The following is a 21,119-nucleotide window of genomic DNA, read 5'->3' as shown; positions in this document are numbered from 1 at the left end:
AGGTAGGGGTAAAGGCGGGACTTCCTTAAGGGCGGGACATCCGCCAAGGTAAAACGAGTTATTGGTGGGGCTGAGGTAGTGATGACTTCTTTAAGGGGCGGCACCCGCCAAGGTTGGTGGAGGTGGGGCTGACTACCCTTTTCAATCCCCACTTCTTGTCGTGAGGCTTCTAATCCTAGAAGCCAATGTGATCAGGGGCCTCCACTTCCTGATATTCCTGGTCAGAATTATATGCATGAGCTAATTCTTGGTATTGTTGGCATAATACCATAAGTTTAACTTCCCCAACCTGGACTCGTATGAATGTAGTGAGGCGACTGATTATGCATGGGCCAATGGCTACCAGAAGTAAAAGGCCCAGGAGGGGCCCAGTAGGGGTATTAGACAGGGGATAATCCCACCCCATAAAGACCATAAGGGACCGTCTAATAGCTCTTTTCTTCTTTGGGCCAGCTCCTCTTATTGGTGTCTGATTCTGTCTGGCACTATTCCTGACTTGTTAGTATAAAAACAACATTTTTCTTGCAAGGCCACGCAAAGCCCTCCTTGCTCTGCCAAGATCAAATCTAACCCTCGCCTGTTTTGTGATTCCACTTCAGCCACGGAGTTGAGCTGGTCCAGCACATCATTAATAGATTTATATACTGTCTCCACATCTGAAATTATTTTTTGCGAGAGTTTGTTATATTTTCTATTGATATGGCTAGCCCTGCACTCCCAATTGCTAGTCCACCTGCTGCTGCGAGCCCTACCAGTAGGGGCAGGAAAATGGAGAGCCTGTTTAGAGTACAGGCGGGGGTTGGGTGGGGAGGAGGGAGACTTGGGACATTGGTGATGGGAATGTTGCACTGGTGATGGGTGGTATTCTTTACATGACTGAAACCCAAATACAACCATATATGTAATCAAGGTGTTTAAATAAAAAAAAAAGAAATTATTTTAAAATTAAATGTCAGGAGCTGTAGCAGGCACAATTGGTGGGATATTTGCCTTGTATGGGCTAACTTAGGAAGAACCACGGTTTGATCATTGGGATCATATGGTCCCCCAAAGTAGGAACAATTTCTGTGCGCATAGTCAGTCGAAACCCCTGAGCATCACTGTGGTCCAAATCCCACCAAACTTAATTATAAATAAATTATATTCTAGAAAGAGATAGACTCCATGAGTATAAATGTGTGACTTACATATATGCTATATTTGAACAGATTGGTAATACTATGTAAAAAAAAAAAAGGGAGTGAGGACCCTCATGTAGGAAGACTGGTATGTTCAAATATTCTGGCAACTGTAGCCTGAGACCCCCCAAATCTCTTACATGAAACCCCTCCAACTTGCTTCATACATTCCTCATTGTTCATTTTCATTCATTTAATTTGATTGGAGGAGGAAGTAAATTTGAATTTTTGCTCAAAATCATCTTCATTGCTTTGTGAACAGGAACTTGCTATAAGAGAACTGGGACCCACCCCCCAAGCAAAGAGATGAATAGTATGTCTGACCTCTGGTCATGAGAAGAGAACGTTCATTAAGTTCTAGTTCATGTATATTCCCCACAATCTCCGCCAGGCCACATAAATGCACACATAATGTGTTAGGGTCCAGAAATCGAAGGACAAGACCACACAAATTGGAGTAAAGTTTTAACTTTATTCCGCCAACAACTCCTAACTGGTCCATGAGGGTGAAAGAATCTGGCCCAAGGTCGTTAATGGAATTATATAGGATAGGGATATAGGAAGGTTCTAGCTTTCTGATGATCTTTAAAATAATTGGCTCTTGTCTAGGGGTACCTTCCTATTGCTCCATTGTCCTTCCCTGATAGGCTACCTGGTGTTGGTGAACCTATCTGAGACCCTGGATTTGGTGTAGATACCTAAGACCCACCCATTTCTGGGAGGGGTCTTGGGAACCGGATATTAGGTGTGACCTTACCTGCTAGACCCCGCCCATTCCTGGGAGGGGTCTTGGAATAGGTAGATAAACCCTGGAGCCAGGGGATTAGCCGTCTCTGCCCTGCTGTGCTCGCTGGCTTTAGGTTCTTTACCTCTTTTGGTCTTTGACCAGGATAGGGCATAAATAAAATGATGGTTCCTGATGCCTGCCTGTGAGTGAGTTCTATACCCGTTGCTTTCCTAGACCCCAGACCTGCCGGTTGATGGGGGTTGCGGAGCCACGTGGCCTGGGATGGCAGAGAAAGATCCATCCATCCTTCACCATCCATCGCCATCCAGCCCTGTCATTAATTATTTAATGCAACACCTGGTACGGCCAATAGACTGAGACTGGGTCAAACAACAAAATGGCGTTTCTCCCTGCTCAGGACCTAAGAAGAAGCCTGCCATGGGGCTTTTACAAAATGGTGTCCCTTCTTACTCAGCATTCAGGTCCCAACAAATGCTGATTGTAAAAGCAACCTAGTCTATCCCAAGTCTTTACAAAAATAAATACTTGGGATCTAGAGCAATAGCAGAGCTATAGGGCATTTGCCTTGAGTGCGGCCAACCAGGAGGAATTCAGTTTAGGTTCCTAGCATCCCTGAGTCTCCCAGGAATGATTTCTGAGTGCAGTCAGGAGTAAACCCTGAGCACCATTGGGTGTAAACTCCCCCCACCAACACAAACAACGCAAAACAAATAAAAAGAAAAACCTACGCTGCCAATACGATCAATCCTTGACCTTTGAATCTGAGAATCTGGAACTGCAAAGGCCTGCACTCAGCTGCTCTGGGCTGCTGTCATCCAGTTAAAGGTCCCTAGGGTCTGGCCACACACCCATGAGAAGATCCCAGTTCAATGCCAGAGCACAAAAACTACTCAGCAAGCTCAGGAACAGCTTCGACAAGCGGGATACGCAGTGGCTCTAGTTTAAATGGAAAGGATCTCTGGGCTGGAAAAAGAAACTGAGGGTCCTGCTGTCTAACTTGCACCTAGCGAATAGCTACTCTGGCCAATGGAAGAAAGGCCTCTCTTCCTCTTCGAAAGCTAATTGGAACCCATTTGAAAAAGTGCCCACCTTCCATTCTGTAGGCACTTACATAAGATGTGGTTCTCAGAGGCTGAGCCCGTGCTAGGGAATCCCAGGAAGGATTGGAATAACGGGAAGGGCAGAAAGCTCTGGAAGCAGGAATGAGTGGGGTTCGGAGCAACAACACCGCTACTGGGCATTTGCCTTGAGCACCGCCAACCAGGAGGAAGTTAGTCTCTATTCCCGGCATTCCTGAGCCTTCCAGGAAAGATTTCTGAGCGAAGAGCCAGGAATAAACCCTGAACACCTTTGGGTGTAAAGCCCCCCCCCCCAAGAAAGGTAAAAAAAAAAAAAACAAACAAACCCCAAAACCCCTACAAAATCAAAAGAATAAATCTTTGCCTTTAGAATCTGAGAATCTGAAACTGCAAACAGCCTGCACTTAGCAGCTCTGGGCTGCCGTCATCCAGTTAAAGGTCTCTAGGGTCTGGCCATCCACCCACGCAAAAATTCCAGTTCAATCCTAGAGCACAAACACTACTCACCAAGCTGAAAAACAGTTTCGAAAAGCGGGATCCAAAGTGGACAGGAGTCTAAAATGGAAAGGCTTTCTGGGCTGGAACCCGAAATTAAAGGTCTTGCTGTCTGACTTGCATCTAACTGATAGCCACTCTGCCCAACAGAAGAAATGTCTCACTTCTGCTTCGAAAGCTTGAGGAAGTGCTTACCTTCCGGTCTGGCACTTTTATGGTTCTCATTGGCTGAGCCGCGCTAGGGAAGGAAGCACGGGAAGGATTGGAATGGCGGGAAAGGCGGGAAGGAGTTGGCGGTGCCAGAAAACTTCAGAGGCTGAACTCCATCTGTGACACAGGAACTGTAGGCATAGCCCTGCGAAAGGTGTTGTAAATAGCCCTTTAAGTAGACAGCAGAAGCTGGTTTGTTTTTTGCTTTGAGGGTTTGTTTTTTTTTTTTAATTTTTTGTTGTTTTTTGTTTTGTTTTGTTTTGTTTTGTGTGCAGAAGCTGTTTGCCAGGAGACTGGGCAGGGACACAGACCCTGCACTTAGCTGATGGAATGGCCCCAGAGGGTTTCAGTGGAAGTTGTCATTCTCTCTGATAAAAGCCAGTTTAGTCTCCTGCTGAGTGAGGCTTGTGGGTCATTCCAACCTGATGGTAGAGGGCAGCACCTGCTCTCCTAGTTCCCCATGCAGCAAAACTACAATGCAGAGATATAGCTTTTAGAGGCATCTCCAGGAGTCATGTCCAAACAGATAATCAAAGCACTACTTGGGAAAAGCCACTTACTCCCACAATCTGAAAAGGCACAGATTCAATTCGTGATTCTGGTTATGGAGAGCAAGCCAAACAAGGGAGACTAGGATGGATAGTGACCACTCCTTTACAACTCCTAGAAGAGCCTTGTTCTTGGAAAGGAACTGGAATTGGGGAAATAACTAAAACCTTTTCTAGAATTGACATGAAGTAAATTCTATGCCAAGTAGTTATAACTGCTGCTTAAATGCCAGTTGCTTTTTTGGTTCAGATATAATTAACAGGAAAACTTTAACTGTAAAAATAATACCAAAGTGTTAAGCTGGGGACATAATAGTAATATTAAGTTGGTGATAAACTTTATTCAGACGACAGGTATGCTAAAATACGCAGATAAAAAAAAATTTGCTCAGGGGGCCTGGACAGATGCTTGTTTGAAGACAGAATTACAACATGGAAAGCAAGAAGCAGTAGCTAGTGGTTAAAATTGCCTAGCATCACTAGGATTTCTTTCACTATTTCTTCTAGAAAGGAACATTTGTATACATCCTGGGTATTAAGACCTCATATGTATGGGGTGTAGATATTATTTTAAAAGTAAATTATATTCTAAAGAGAATTAGAAGCCATGAGTATAAATGTATGACTTACATATATTTTATATTTCAACTGATTGTTAACAGTATATAAAGCAATTCTGGGGAACTGAGTATACTGGGCAGGGGTAATTTGAGAACTATTCTCACATTCCAAAGATACAGGATAGAAAGTTTTTTTATTGATATTAGAAGAGACATGAGAAGTTCAAGACATACAATTCCACCAACCTTGTCAATCTCCCTCCACCAATGTTCCCAGAGTTCACTTTATGCCACCACTCCTGCATAGCCTGCATGATAACAAATCCATTTTTCATTTTTGTTGTTGAACTCCAAAACTTTTTATTACCAGGGGCTTTCCACCCTGAACATTTTTCATAGTGACATAACTCAGGCTTCATTCAGGCATTGACTGATCTCCCTGAACCTTAGGTACCATCTTTGGAATCATAACATTTTCTGCACCGAAAACTTGAATCAACTTTTACCAGGTCAGGACTTGAACTGTTTGGGCACTAAGTTGCCCCAGATGGTCATATTATATTCTGATGACTTGGAAGTCAGCAACAACTTGCTTTTAGGGTGGTTTTCCCTGCCTTGCCACCTAATGGTGAGATGTGCCATGAGATGCTTAGTGATAAGGTGCTATCACCAAATTATTTAATACTGAAGCCTGACTGTGACAACGATGATTGAGGAGAACCTTTCCTGGGACAAAGAAGAAAGACTGTAGGCTTAGACAAATTCATATGCATGATACCTGTTGCTGATCTTATGGCTGAATGTTTCAAGGGTGAGGACACCCTGTTTTTAAGCCAAAGGTTTATTTTTCTATTTTTTCCAACTTTTGCTATGCCTATGCAAATAAAAAATGCCACACCTTTTACATTTTAGATAGAGGTTTATGTCTTTTTCTTAGAAATTTGTAACATGAATTACTTTGTTATCCCACATATTTGTGCATTTACTTTAAGGTAAAAAGGGGAGATGTTGGAATAACTGATTTTCATTCTATTCAGTATAATTTTTCTTTGCTGGTGTTTGTCACTCATTGGACTGAAGCACCATTTGGATTGGTCCTTTATCCTATGTGTTTCTCACCCAGAAAGTGGTCTTTCACTTATCAATAAAGACAACAGGTATTAGAAAGAAAATGCTCGAGGTTTTAGTTTTTTTCAGAACTGCTTGCTGGTCTTTGTGCTAGAAGCACAAAGCTTGTGGTGGAATTTTCCTGCTCTGTACCATCCCCTTCAACTTTGTGTGGATTATTTTTTGTGTCAGCTTTTGCTCCCAGACCCACATCTACCCAATTCCTTAGGACTGGGCCAGAAGGCTTTCACTTCAGATAGGTATAAATTATTTGTTAGTTTTCAGTAACATATAAATGATGTTCATTTCTTTCTTTCACACAGTAGGACTATCTTGGGCACTTCCTGAAGTGCCTTTTTATTTTGGAAATTTCCAAAATAATTTTCCATACCCCATGGTATAGCTGATTCTCTTCTTTTTTGCTTCAGCTCTTGTTCAAATCCTAACTTCAACGAAATCTTCCCTGGCCACTTTCTATATAAAAATACCTTTCCTCTTCTCTGTTTCGTCTTGCTTTATGTAATATAATCTGTTTTTACTATATTAATTTTTAACTTTTTATTATTAATTTCGTTTTTCTATCTCTGTACTCATAGGCAAACTTCAAGTTCATTGAGGAGGAATCCTCAGTATGTGGGCTGGGAGAGGAAAGCAACAAAGCAGAAAGTTTTGGGAATTGAGAAAGAGGAGGATGACTTGCCTAATTCAACCCAAAATTCTTGGTATTGGCTTGAATGGAAGAGGGAATACTTATCTAGTGCACCCTGAATTCTTTGGTGCTGTGGTGGAGAAGGTAGGTAGAAAATTGTTCATCTTACTTCCTGGTTCCTCCATTCTTGCTTAGAAATCTTGAGACCAGGCTCTCTCCCAGTTCTTTGCAGTTCCTTTAACTTCACTCTCATTTTTTTTCACTGACTTAAAACACATTTTAATTCCCTTACTTATAGAGAACCAAAATAAACATTTGATAACCCCAGACTGTTAGTAAGTTTCAGTATGGTATTTTGAGAAACACTTTGCTGTGGGTTTTGCTTTGCATCCTCTCACTGAGACATGCATGGATTTGTAAAAACTTCTGGACAAGAAACAGAATAATGAACATTGCTTCTTGTTTTTCCTTTAAAGAAGGACATAAATGGCATGGGTAATCAACCTATCCCCACACTATCAAACACCCTTGCAGAGGTAGGATCTAGAACAATTAAAAGTTGGTCCTAGGGGGCGGGGACAAAAAAGAAGTTGGTCCTAGAGTGAAATCCTTCCCCAAAGCGTGTCCTGATTTAATGGTAAATGAGGCATCATATGAGATTGCCACCAGCAGTGTCAGGAACCTGCATAGCCACAGACAATCAAGTTTAGCCTCCCATGTAGGTAGTTCTGGAAGCTTGAACCACACTGCAGATGACATGACTTGATGATTGATTTAGCAGACTGGTGGCCCTCTCTAACAAAGCATAAGAATATCTTTGTGTCTTCATTGTATTTTTTTAAGATTTGTGAATAATATGGTTTGAAATTCAGATTCCCAATTGAGATATAAACTGTTTATTTCTATTTCAGCACAGTATTACTCTCAATAAGCTGTTAACCTAACTTGCTGTTTCAGTGGTCATACAGGGGAATAACTCATGAACCTGTTTGCCTAGAGGGATTTATGGCAAGATATACAAATCAGAAACACTTGGATTTATTGGGGTAGAAAATTGGCACATATATCTCTGATTGTAGGGTGAGCAGAGATAAAAACCCTGGCCTCACCTAGATGAAAAAAGATCCTAATTTCTACATTATGTGTACCTCTGATGCAGGGCTTTCCCCGGGCAGTACAGCTAGAAACAAATGGCACATGTTGCTGGGACTGCAGTGAGAATGCTGCAACCCAGAAAAATAATTTCATGTAAAACTTAAAGAAAAAGTGTCCTGAAGGAAGAAACATGAAATTGAAGAATTGATCACTTCATTTTTTTCTTTAGCTTTTGGAGCCACACCCCAGTGGTGCTCAGGAGTTACTCATGGCTCTGCACTCAAAAATTACTCCTGGCAGGCATTGGCGAGTGTAAATATTACAATAATTTTCTTCTGATGTGTGTAGGTATATATCCAAGCATTATCAGTAAACATTTAAGGAGATACAAGAAGATACAAGATACAAGAAATGCATAAAAAATACCTAGTGAGATGAACCAGAAAAAATTTAGGTGGAAAATATCTAGGAGGAATGAATGTTATTCAGTGCTTATATAAACATAATTTATACCGTAACTGATTTTCCAGGGAACATTAATAGGATACAGATGACTTGACACTAGTAATCCAAGCATTGTAAATGTGTATTTTATAAGCTATAAAATTTATAACTCCCAACCATCTCCAGCGAGAGTTCATTTGAAATTTATGTCAATAATAACAGTAATGAACAGGTTTACACACATCAATTGTAATAGTAAATAATCTGTACAATGACCTCTGAAAACTGAAGTTTACGTTCATGTCTAGCTTTTGACATGAACTGCATCTCAGAACATTGTCAGGAAAACAACTTAAACCCCTGTTGACTTATCACAACATTGATTTAAGGTGCCTAATGAGTGTGATGCAAGAAAACAATTCCATTGCTGGAAATAAAAAAGAACATACAGCAGAAAAGGTGGTTGACTTGCATAAGGGTGGCCCAAGTTTAAATTCCCACACCTCTATGGTACCTCAAACCTCTGAAGGAGACCCTGAGCATATGAGGACTTACAAATAATACAAAACAAGACTAATAAGTTCCATTACATTTTGTCTTTTATTTGGAAAGAATGGTAAATTTGCATACAATTGAAAGCAATAGGACAGAACAATCTGATTTAGACTATGCCCTAAAATATCCACGTGGATTTTTTTTTAATAAAAGCGTTATTGCAGCACCATGAGTACAAGCATGATTGTAGGTGAGTTTCAGTGATCAAAAGAAAACCCACTTCATCAGTGTAACATTCCCACCAATGCCATCCCCCTCCTCTGCTGTATTTGAGACAGGCATTACACTTTTCTCACTTATTAACAGTGCCATGCTAGTTGTTAGTGTATTTTGTATTGAGCTTCACATTGTGAGCTGGTCCTTCTGGCCCTCATCTCTATTGTCTCTGGGCATTATTACAATAATGTTTTTAATTTTTCTTAAAACTCATAGATGAGTGAGACTATTATGCACCTATCTCCCTCCCTCTGACCTAATTTACTCAGCATAATAGATTTCATGTACATTCGTGTATAGCAAATTTTCATTACTTTATCTCTCCTGATGACTGCATAATATTCCATTGTGTATATGTACCACATTTGCTTTAGCCATTTATCTGTTGAAGGGTATCCTGGTTGTTTCCAGCCTCTGGTTATTGTAAATAGCCTGCAATGAATATAGGTGTGAGGAAGGGATTTTGGAATTGTATTTTTGTGTGCCTAGGGTATATCCTTAGGAGTGGTATAGCTGGTTCAGATGGTAGCTCAATTTCCATTCTTTTGAGGAATCTCTATATTGTTTTTCATAAAGGTTGGACTAGATGGCATTCCCACCAGCAGTGAATAAGAGTTCCTTTCTCTCCACATCTCCACCAGCCATAATTGTCTTTAATCAATGTGATGTGTGCTATGTCTGTGGTGTGAGATGGTACCTCATCCTTGTTTTTATTTGCATCTCCCTGATAATTAGTGATGTGGATGGAGCATTTTTTCATGGGTCTTTTGGTCATTTTATTTCTTCTTTGAGGACATGTCTGTTCATTTCTTCTTCCCATTTTTGATGGGTTTAGATATTTATTAAGTTATGTCAGTGCCTTGTATATTTTTGATATTGTTAACTTATCTGATGGGTTTTGGGTGAATAGTTCTCCCATTTTCTGGTTGGTTTGTATATTCTAGCACTATTTCCTTTGAGGTTCAGAACTACTCAGCTTAATATATTCTCATGTGTTTATTTTTGCTTCCACTTGTTTGGAGAGTGCTGTTTCATCCTTGAAGATGCCTGTAGTCTCAATGCCATGAAGTGTTTTACTTATATGTTGCTCTATATACCTTATGGATTGTAATTTTTGTAATATATTTTCTAAGAAACAAATTAGAATTATAGTTTAACTTCCTAAAAATGAGTAAGTAGACTGAATTCTCTCCCTACTCAATCCTCATCACTCATCATTTCATCATCCAGATTTGTACATATTTCTGCATACCACATTGGATAATGGCGCTTGATATGAGCGAGAATGGACTGTATAGTAGGGCCAAACTCAATGAGTGTAGAAAGTCCTTTTTGGTAGTCAAAATTAAGACCAGCAGAATGCATGGCCACCAACACACCATCGGCATTGACCACTGGGGAGCCAGAAGCCCCAAAGAAAAAGGAGGTGTGATAGGTAATCACGTCATCATTTTCACTTATTTCCTGAAAACTCCTTGGAGTGAACATAGGGACATAAGAATCTGCCTGCCTAGCCTGACATGCTTCTACTCGCTGACTCTGAGGAATCACACAACAAGCATCGGTAGACTTGGGTTCTCCAAATGGATGACCAATAATATATATCAGTCCATTAAGTGGCACAGGACTCATTCCATTAAATAGTGCACTGGGAACTTGTGCTCCACTTTCTGGTTTTAGCTTCAGAACAGCATAATCTAGACTTTCATCAGCTACCTCAAACCAAGGCTCAAGAGAGAAGGAGTTCTTTTCTTTCTCTAGGAACTCCTCTTCATAACCAAATGACACCTTTACACACTGACTAATTATGTGTGGCCACATATTTTTATCGATGCCTTCTCCCACAATGTCTCTTACTACATGCCAGCAAGTGAAAATGTACAAGTCTCTAAAAACAAAGCAGGTGGCACAACCTTCATTTCCATTATTGGCCCAGGACAGGTAACCAACTGAGCTGCTGAGATGATAAAGAAGTTTGTGTACTTTAACTGGAGTAGAATTTCTTGTCGCTTTTGAAAAAGTTATTTTGTGACACTTAAAAACATGAGATTTATTCTTTGCTCCCTTCATTTCTTCTTTCAATTTTTCTCTGATCTTCTCACTTTCTATTTTCAAACTGGGATACAGGTCTACACTAGCTCCTTGCAACACACAGATATTTCTCTCTTCTGCCTCAGAATTCTGAGAAGTTCCTGCTCTTGAGCTCTTTCTTTTCTCAAACTCAACCTCAAAGAGCTTGTTCTCTAAGTTATCCACGTACTGGGAGCTCTCTACAATGGAGTGCAGGTTTTCTACAAGTTTCCACACACTATTCTCCAGAAAGGGCAGAAATCTGCCATCCCTGCACACAGCAGCCTTGATGGTTTCTCCTTTGAAACCATAGACACAGAGTATGATCCCTTGTTTGTGAAGCTTCCTGTACTGAACAATCTTTTCTTCCCTCTTCCCAACTGCATGAATATAAAATTTAACACAGTCAGTATCAAATTTGGGGAGTTTTTCACGTACCTGGTTGTTTTCTTTCTGCTCATTCTGACTTTGGATAAATTTAATTTCCAAATGAGTGACATCAGGAAAACAACTGAGGGGCATTGTAGGGTTTATGTAAGCTTCGATGCCCTCTGTACCAAGCACCAACATGTCCTTGTCACTCTGAGGGTCCATCTTTTTTTTGAGAGCATCAACATATTGGAGGGCCTCATATAAGGTACTCTTCCCACTGTGTGTATGTACGATTGGTCTGGTTTCTCCCATAAGACGAATGAAAAATTTTTTGGTCTGATCTTCAGGTCCTTGAACCTGGGTGTTGAGTTTATCTTTTAAATCTTTTCCAGAGTCCATGTTTGTTTGCTCTTTGTTGACCTAAAAATCAAATTTCAAAATGTAAAAACAGGGTTGGAGTGATAGCACAGCAGTAGGGCATTTGCCTTGCACATAGCTGACCTGGGACAGAGCTGGGTTCAATTTCAAGAATCCCATAACGTCCTGACAGGAGAGATTTCTGAGCACAGAGCCAGGAGTAACCCCTGAGAGCCACCAGGTATGGCCCCAAATAATAATAATTAATAATAATAATATGAAAAAACTAGGATGTTTTACTAGGGTTTTCTAAAAGAGCTGTAGAAAAAAAAGTTATATAGGAAACCCAGAACCAATCTCAAAGTTGTAAATACACATTTAATCAGAATTTATGTTGGCATCCAAATTTTAGGCTTTTTTCCATTCTATCAAATCTGTTAGGCTCTTAAATCTGTTATCTTAGTATATTTTTCTGAGAAATATGAGGAAAAACTATTTCTAATGGTACACCAAAATCAGATTCTTAAAATAATATTCCTTTTATATTTTGAGGGACCACATCAGGATATGCTCAGGGTTCACTCCTGGCTCTGTCAGGGATTAAACCTGGGTCAGTCATGTGAAAGGCAAATGTAGAGATAGTACCTACTGCATTATCTCTATAGTCCCTAAAGTATTATTTCAAGTCTTTTTGACTATATTAGCTATATAGTTTTTTTTTTAAACTTTCGTGGTATTGCAAACAACTGCTCTTAAAGTGTCTAACTTGGCAGGAATAAATTTCCGTATTTTATTACCAGGCCTTAAATGTTAAAACTAACAGCATTTAACTAATCACTTTATCATAGTAATAAACCAACTTTTAATGATAAAACTCTTGCACTCAGCATATAGCATGCGGAAAAAACCCTCAAATTATTTCTTCTATTATAGCCCCCAAATACTCAAAATTCAGGGCCAAAGAAATTGGCAGATACAGAGATTGCCTGAAAGGCAGCTAATGCAAGTTGGATCCCAGGCACCTAATTTAGTGTCTCAAACCAAACCAGGAGTGATCCAGAGTTTAGATTAAGTCCTGAGTATCATTAGCTATGACCCAAAACAAAACAAAAGCTGGCAAAAGTAACTAATGGTTCAGAGTAGTCAACAAATGTTACTTTAAGAAAATTCTGGGGCCGGGCAGTGGCGCTAGAGGTAAGGTGCCTGCCTTGCCTGCGCTAGTCTTGGACGGACCGCGGTTCGATCCCCAGGCGTCCCATATGGTCCCCCAAGCTAGGAGCAACTTCTGAGCGCATAGTCAGGAGTAACCTCTGAGCACCAAATGGGTGTGGCCCAAAAAACAAAAAAAAAAAAAAACAAAAAAAAACAAAAAGAAAGAAAATTCTATAAAAAAGAAAAGCAACCCACATTTCCTCTTTCTTTTTATAGACAATCGAGACATAGGGCATTTTTTATACATGCCTTTTCTAGAGTTACAAATAATTACTTAGCAAAATGAGTACCAAAACCTTCAAGTGCTTAATTCAATCTTTTTTATTGGGAGTTCATAATTCATGATTTCTATTTTAATAGAAATTTGTCAAAAAAAAATCTTGAGTGAAAAAGAGAAAATAGGTACCAGAGAGATAGCATGGAGGTAGAGCGTTTCGAATGCAGAAGGACAGTAGTTTAAATCCTGGCATCCCATATGGTCCCCCGAGCCTGCAAGGAGCAATTTCTGAGCGTAGAGCCAGGAGGAACCCCTGAGCGCTGCCGGGTGTGACCCAAAAACCAAAACAAAAAAAAAGAGAGAAAAAATAATAAACAGGATAAATTAAATAGCAGAAATTCCAAGAAAACCCGAGACTACTTTAGTCAGAGGCACTTTCCCTAGTCACGTTCTGCCCAAAAAAGTAGGTGCAAATGTACCAGTCAACACTGGCCAGTTAGGGACATAGTCAGGATTGTGAAAATTAAATGGATGATCACACGTAACAATGCCTAGCATAATGATTGGCACATTAATAAGTTCATTTTTACTTCAGGGAGAAGTAATATAAATTTTCTCTGGGCAACCAGGAAATGATCAAAGAACATCTCTGGAGTCTAAAGCTGTCAGATTTTCAAATTCCCAAGGGAACACCCTAAGAAATTTCCAACTATTTGAAGTATTCTGGCCACTTCATTATATTTTGTTTGTTTGTTTGTTTGTTTAGGGGCCATACCTGGTGATGTTCAGGGATTACTCTGGGCTCTACACTCAAGTATTACTCAGAAATTGAACCTGGTCCATTGCAAACAGGCAAGTGCCCTGCCTCTTGTATTATCACTCCAGTCCAGGTACAGACCTATAACAGGGGATTTAGGGCCACCCTTCAGAAGTGTTAGTAGCTCTGTGTCATGAAGTAACACAAAGACATCAGGACTAGGTTTTGTCTAAGATTTTTCTGGATATTTAGATATTTGGTCAAAACCAGGATTAAAAATAATAAGTGGAACTTTTCTCCTGTATTCTCAACTGATTATTGTTTCTCTACCATCTTCCTGATAAGTTCAAAGAGCATTTTAGTTATTTTTTTTATCACTAACAATCAAATATTTTAAATTTTCTTTTAATGTTTTGTCTCTCATTTCTTGGTTGACTGCTTTGTTGTTGCTGGCTTATATTTTGTCCTCAAGGTCATCCATGCAATTCTCTATGTGAGTAATTCTGCTACTGTGGCTTGCTAGCATGCTTTTTAGTTCCCTCAGTTCTGTTTGTATGGACTCTCTCATTTTCTGATAGAGTTCTTCTTTGATTTGGATGAACTGCTAGTCTATGGTTTTCTTAATTTCTTTACTTAGTGATTCTTTCAATTCCAATGCAAGGACATTAAATGCTGATTTAATGTCCTCATCTATAAATTTTATACATTTTGGAGGACTTGAAATCTATTAGGATTTTTCTTTATATCCCCAGCTGCTGGTGTCTTCCTAAGTTTACCCATTGTTATTTGCAAAAAGTAGGTTAGGGTACTGGGTTCTCAGGCTAATATTTTTTGTTTGTTTTGTTTTGTCTTTTTGTTTTTCGGTCAAACCGGGCAGTAGTCAGGGGTTACTTCTTGCTCTATGCTCAGAAATCGCTCCTGGCAGGCTCAAGGGACCATGTGGGATGCCAGGATTTGAACCACCCACCATCTGCATGTGAGGCAAACACCTGACCTCCATTCTATCTCTCCAGTTCCTATTTTTTTTTAATGATCTGTTTGTTTGTGTAGGAGGTGGTTGGAGAAAAATCTATTTCAGGGTTTATTTTCTCGGGGTGTACGTGTTTACCCAAGTATGGTAGAGGTGTTAGAATCTAGTTAGTTAGGTTTGGGGGCTATATATTTTCAAAGGGAGAAAAGTTTGGGGATTGCTCTGCCTAGGACTGTCTGATGTAGTCTTAAGTGTCAGAAGGGTTTGTAGGGCAGCAAAGTTATGACCAAGGTGTGTATGTATAGCTCAGTGGTGGTGAAGGCAGAGTGATGGCATCCTTCGAGTGGTCCTTCTCGTGCATGTCCTGGCAAGAACTGATTTCTCCTATCTTTTCCCTAGTTCCTACACTCACTCTCTCCCCAGAGCTGTAGGGACCAGGCACCTAGATAGCATCTCCTGAGCAAGATTGGTTCCAGTCTTTTCCCTGGTTCCCATACTAACTGTTTCCCAGAGCGCTAGAGACCAAGACTTGGAGATGAATTCCCCCCCACCCCCTGCCTTCCCAGGCAAGTTTTGTTCCTGTCTGTTGCCTGGCTGCCACCAAATTTGGCTTCCCACAAATATTTTAAATTTTCTTAAAAACTAAATTTTGAAATGTGTTTTAGATAGCATGCTTGCAGTAATGATAACTTTTATGGTTTTGTTATGTAATATTATTGCACCTTCACCACCATCATAATACCCAAGATCAAGACCATCCTTAAATGATTTCAAATCCACTTCTTCCTCCCCTCACCTCAACATGACTTAATAATTTTACTTCAGTTCTCAAAAGCCAGGGGATTGTCATCATTCAATATTGTATTACTCATTTCCTGGTTTTGCTATCTCCGGTTTCTCTAAATCATATATGAGCATATACCATAAATGGTTTGACTAAATAAGAGGGCACAGTTTGGAGAAAAGTATACTTAATTCCAAATCTTATACTAATTTTGTTTCTAACAACAATTTATTCAATTTACTTTTATCTTCATAAACAAACAGAGGATAATATATCTACTTGAGTGGTCCAGAAGTGTGATACTCAAGATTAAATATCTTAATGTTTTAAGAACTATCAAGCATTCTATAAGTACAGGTTATTCTTGGTATTATATAGAATGTAAAGCTAAAATTATGAAATAATTTTAATAATATAATAAATAATATATATTTAATAATAATATAATATTTAATAATATAATGAATAATAAAATAATTCTGTCTTTATTCTGTGGTTGACTAAGAAAATTTATATTGGACATTTTGTTGTTGTTCAAGAAGTTACATGTTTTTCTTATTAAAGGCTGCTTTGATAAAGAGATGATTTGTATTAGAACATCATCACCATCACTCACATAAAAATAATTTTAAAAAATAGATTGAGAAAGACTTTATCTTATTTTAAAATTTCTTCATATGACATGTGCTTTGCTATAGGGACTATCAAACCCAGTGCCCAGGACAGCTAAGTCTAAAATTGGTATATTTAATACTATGCAGCCGTAAGGAAAGATAAAACCATGCAATTTGTTGCTCCATGGATAGAAAGAGAGGGTATCATCCTGAGTGAAGTACATCAGAATGACAGAAGTGGTCACAGAATGAGCTCTCTCATGGTGAATATGAATATACAGATTAAAGGGGCAACAAATGTCCAAAGCAACAGAACTGGAGATTTGGTCTTCAAACCGAACTAACCTGGGATTGAAGTTTGGGGGGCTGAGGAGTGAGATGGCTAAATGAGACATTGGTGGAGGGAAGACTTCATTCTATCAGTTGGTGTGTGGTTGGAGTAAAAATGCATGAAATTGCCATTAACAGTATTCAAAAAAACACAGTAATTCAAAAAAACAAAACTGTGGATGAACATAAAAATAGTACAGTTCTATTCACTAGATAGTAGTTATAAACCTACCGGAGAGAAATACTGCTCCAATTTCATATTGCTCTTCTCACTGAATGGGATCCTCAGGGATCTGCGGTTCTTAGAGCTCATGATGGCTTGAAGTTGAACAGGAAGTTCAGCTGAAACACTAAATCCAAGTCAAGGTTCAATGTATTGTAGCATCTTCATAGATTTCATTAATTGTATAGATTAGAAGAACTATCCCATTTTTCTCCTTCAGCTCTTACCTCAACCTCCTGTAGGGTATCAACTTACCAGCAGATAGCTTATCTACCAGCTAGAATCACCTGAACAGTAAAAAGCCTCGTTTTTTCCAGAGTACCGAGCATCAGGCACAAAACTACTTCCTTAACAGAAACCTCCAGCTGCCAATTCACACAGGTCGGAATCAGAGCAGATAAATCTTTGCAAGTGGAAAAAGCAACTATCAAAAAGGGACCCATTCAAGGCTGCGATACATGGTAGAAAGGGAATCCCAAGACAAATGTTGAGATCTATCTAAAGGCCTCCTCTTGAAGGAGTCACATGTGTGCCTAATCTATTTACACAGATCCATTTACAAATCTGGACTCCATTTAAAAATGGCGTGACAATCAGAGAGAGAGAGGACAGAGTTAAAGCAGAACCAAGAATAGCCCCAAACACAGCTCCACTCCATTACCATCCCTCCAAAACAAGAGCAGAGACATACATAAATATCAAGAAATGAATCAAGAAAACTATCTCTATTGCTGCTTCCAATACCATTGCCACTGCTACTACTGCTGTTTACAGAACTGCCAGGAGTGAGAATCTCAGGTCAAGGATTCCCAGTTTCATGGTGTTACCATATGCCCTGGCCCGCAATGTACTTGCCAGCCCTGGGGAACAAAAGCACAGCCGAGAACTCTCCTATTCCTGCAAGCAGAGAATGAGTCGAAAGGATTCAATGAGCATGTGATTCTTGGTGCCTGGAAGGCTCCAATTTGAAGAGCAACTGAATCTGCTCAAGGGGCAAGAAGACTGCAGGAAACAGATCTGGATGCTTTTGGACCCAGAAATCTCTTTGGCAGAGACCAGGTGAGAAACTGAGAAACTGAAGCCCAAGAGGGGAATCAAGAGCAACTGAATCTGTGCAAGAAGCAAGAAAGCTGCAGAAGACACATTCTGAGGCTTTTGGATTCATAAGTTACAACAGCAGTGCCCAGGTGAGAAACAGAATCCAAATCAAAGATAAAGAGCCAGTGGACTGCAGCCGCACTCTCCTCCCAGCCAAGGAACACCTGCGTGAGACATAGAAAACATGACAGTACAACTGCGACTATAGGGAAACAACTCAGGGCCCCACCATGCTTAGAGAACAAAGAAGGTAGCTCTGATGATCCAAAGAAATACCAAGAACCTATTTATCTTTTTAGATAAGGACTTTAGAGAAGAAATATGGAAGATGTTCATAAAATCAAAGGATACATGGAACTAATGGAATGTGCCACAAATAAGAATCAAGAGGTCCTGAGTGTAGAAGATAACTTCAAACTGGATTAAAGACCTTGATATCAGGAAAAAACTACAAAGTATATAGAAGAAAAAGTAGGCAAAATTCTCCAGGCCATTAAAACTAAAGTCCTCTTTTTTTTTTTTTTTTTTTTTTGATTTTGGGCCACACCCAGGGTGCTCAGGAGTTACTCCTGGCTGTCTGCTCAGAAATAGTTCCTGGCAGGCACGGGGGACCAAATGGGACACCGGGATTCGAACCAACCACCGTAGGTTCTGGATCGGCTGCTTGCAAGGCAAACGCAGCTGTGTTATCTCTCCGAGCCGAAACTGAAGTCATCTTTAAGGAGGAAACATTGCTTTCCAAACAAATGGGATTACATTAAACTGAGAAGCTTCTGCACCTCAATGGAAACAGTAACTACTAGGGTAAAAAGGTGACCCATGGAATGGGAGAAACTATTCACACAACACCCAGGAGATATACAAATTATTGACAGAATGTAACAAGAAAAAGTCATCTAACCTCATAAAAAATGGGTAGAAGAAATGAAGAGATACTTCTCAAAGTAGAAATACAAATGGTCAAAAGGCATACGATAAAATGCTCTACATCACTAATTCTCAGGGAGATACAAATCAAAACAACAATGAGATATCATCTCACACCACAGAGACTGACACACATCACAAAGAACAGGAACAACCACTGCTGGCATAGATGTAGGAAGAAAGGAACTTTCATTTACTGCTGGCAGGAATGCTATTTAGTCCTTTTTGGAAAACAATATGAATATTCCTTTAAAAAGTGGACATTGAGTTCTCATATGATCCAGCATTATCACTCCTAGGTATATACCCTAGGACCACAAAACACAATACAATAATGCCCTCTGCACTCCTTTGTCCAAATCAGAACTATTTACAGTAGCCAGAATCTGAAAACAACTCAAATGCCCAACAACAGATGAGTGATTAAAGAAACAGTTGTACATCTATACAATGGAATACTATGCGGCTGTTAGAAGAAATGTAGTCCCAAAACTTGCCTATACGTGGATAGATTTGGAGACTGTTATGTTGAGTGAAAAAAGACAGAGAGAGTGATAAGCACAGAATATGCTTCTCATGTGTGGGATTTAAGAAAAAGTAAAAGACAGTATAATAATAACACCCAGAGACAATAGAGATAAGGGCTAGAATGATCAGCCCATGAATGCAAACTTATCACAAAGAGTACTAGGTGCAGTTAGAGAAATAATTATACAAACAGCTATCATCACAACAATAGAGAGGAAAATATAATGCCTATCTTGAAGAGACGCAGAGGGTAGGAAGAGGTAGGAAATGGGGGACAATGGTGGCAGAAAAGTTGCACTGGTGAAGGGGTTTATACATTTTATGGCTGAAACCCAATTATAAACATGTTTGTAACCATTTTACGTAAATAAAGAAATTATTACAAAAAAAAAAGAAAAGAAAACTAAACAATTTACCTGGGCAGAGTCAGGAACTTGATTGTTACTTTAGTTTTTCCTCTGATTTTTCTTGTCTTAGAAGAAAATTCACAAAACACACAAGAAAATCTGCAAGAGAGATAAATTGCTCTAGACTGAAAGACCAGGAAATATCAGATGTCCTCAAGATCTTGACTTCCAAGAGGAAACCTAGACCTTAAGAGCCCTCAGTAAAGCTTCACACATTCAGATCCCTTCTTTGATTACATGGCACAAGAAAGGTAATTTCTAGAAAACTTTCAGTTCTGTGAGAGAGGTGGTTGCGGTCCCCTTTGTTCTTCAAGAACTGAACATCTAGAGACATTAGTAAGCTTTATACTCTTCTCAAGCAGTCCCCCAAAAATGTGCTTTCCGTAATTTACTAATATTAATAAATATTTTGAGTAGAAATATTATTTATATGTCAAATATATTAAATACATATGAAATATATTATGTGACAATAAATATTTTGAGGAGAAATGAGATTGTACAGTAAAACTCACATGCTAACACACAGAATTTTTAGATCCTTTGCAAAATTAGATCATTAGTTTTTCTAATGATTAGCATTAGATAGTTAGAAAATTCATAATGTTTTACCCCCACTTATTCCTTTCCATCTCTAAATAATTTAATCATAATTTTAGGGCTGGAGCAATGCACAGTAAATAGGTATGTCTTGCGTACAGTCAACTCGGGGTTCAACCCATGATTTCTGAACCCAGAGCCTGGAGTAACCCCTGAGTACTAACTCCAAAATCACACACACACACACACACACACACACACACACACACACAAATATGAAGTGCCCTCACTTGTCCTTTGACAAGTGTCATTTGAGAGTAAAAGGGACTTTCCTGACCTTGTCCTTGATCCAATAATAATAAAATGCAACAATCGTTCTGGGCATGTTTCCAGCCAAGCACAGTGTTCTCCTCTCTTTGGAATTTCCTTGACTGCCATCAACTCTCTGTCTCTGTCTCAATCTCTGCCTCTCTCAGTCTCTCTCTCTCTCTGTGTCTCTGTTTATCTTTCCTCCTCTTCCTCCTCCTCCTCTTATTCCTCCACTTGCTTGTCCTCTCTGACCCCTCTCTTCCTTTCTTCCTTTTGACCATCTGCTCTTCCCCCTCCAGCCTTTCTCTCCTGGCCTAAGACTCTTTCTCTCCTTTTTTTTTCCTCACTTTCCCCAACCATCTACCTGCTACCCTCATTCTCTCCCTTACTCTCTAGCTCTTGTCTTTGGCCTGCTGCCCCTCCTCCTCCCTTACCCTCTCCCACCCTCTCACTTCCTGGTTCTTTCTGTTCCCTCCTCTTCTGCTTCCCCTTTTTTCCTCTCCCTTCTCTGTCTCCAAAA

At 39.6% G+C, this 21,119-nt stretch overlaps 1 protein-coding gene across 1 annotated transcript; it reads right to left on the bottom strand.

Annotated features, from left to right (window-relative positions):
• Positions 1–10,081: 10,081 nt before the first annotated feature.
• On the bottom strand, positions 10,082–16,905 carry FAM111A (FAM111 trypsin like peptidase A). The gene is made up of 2 exons (XM_049780820.1): positions 16,800–16,905; positions 10,082–11,746 (listed from the first exon to the last, which is right to left on the bottom strand). The coding sequence occupies exons 1-2, from the start codon at positions 16,878–16,880 to the stop codon at positions 10,082–10,084; spliced, it is 1,746 nt and encodes a 581-aa protein (XP_049636777.1). The 5' UTR covers positions 16,881–16,905.
• Positions 16,906–21,119: the final 4,214 nt, after the last annotated feature.

This window comes from Suncus etruscus, chromosome 9 (genome assembly GCF_024139225.1).
Source record: "Suncus etruscus isolate mSunEtr1 chromosome 9, mSunEtr1.pri.cur, whole genome shotgun sequence".
Lineage (NCBI taxonomy): Eukaryota > Metazoa > Chordata > Mammalia > Eulipotyphla > Soricidae > Suncus > Suncus etruscus.
Note: the sequence above shows the minus strand (reverse complement) of the source record. Positions and strands in the feature narration are given on the sequence as shown.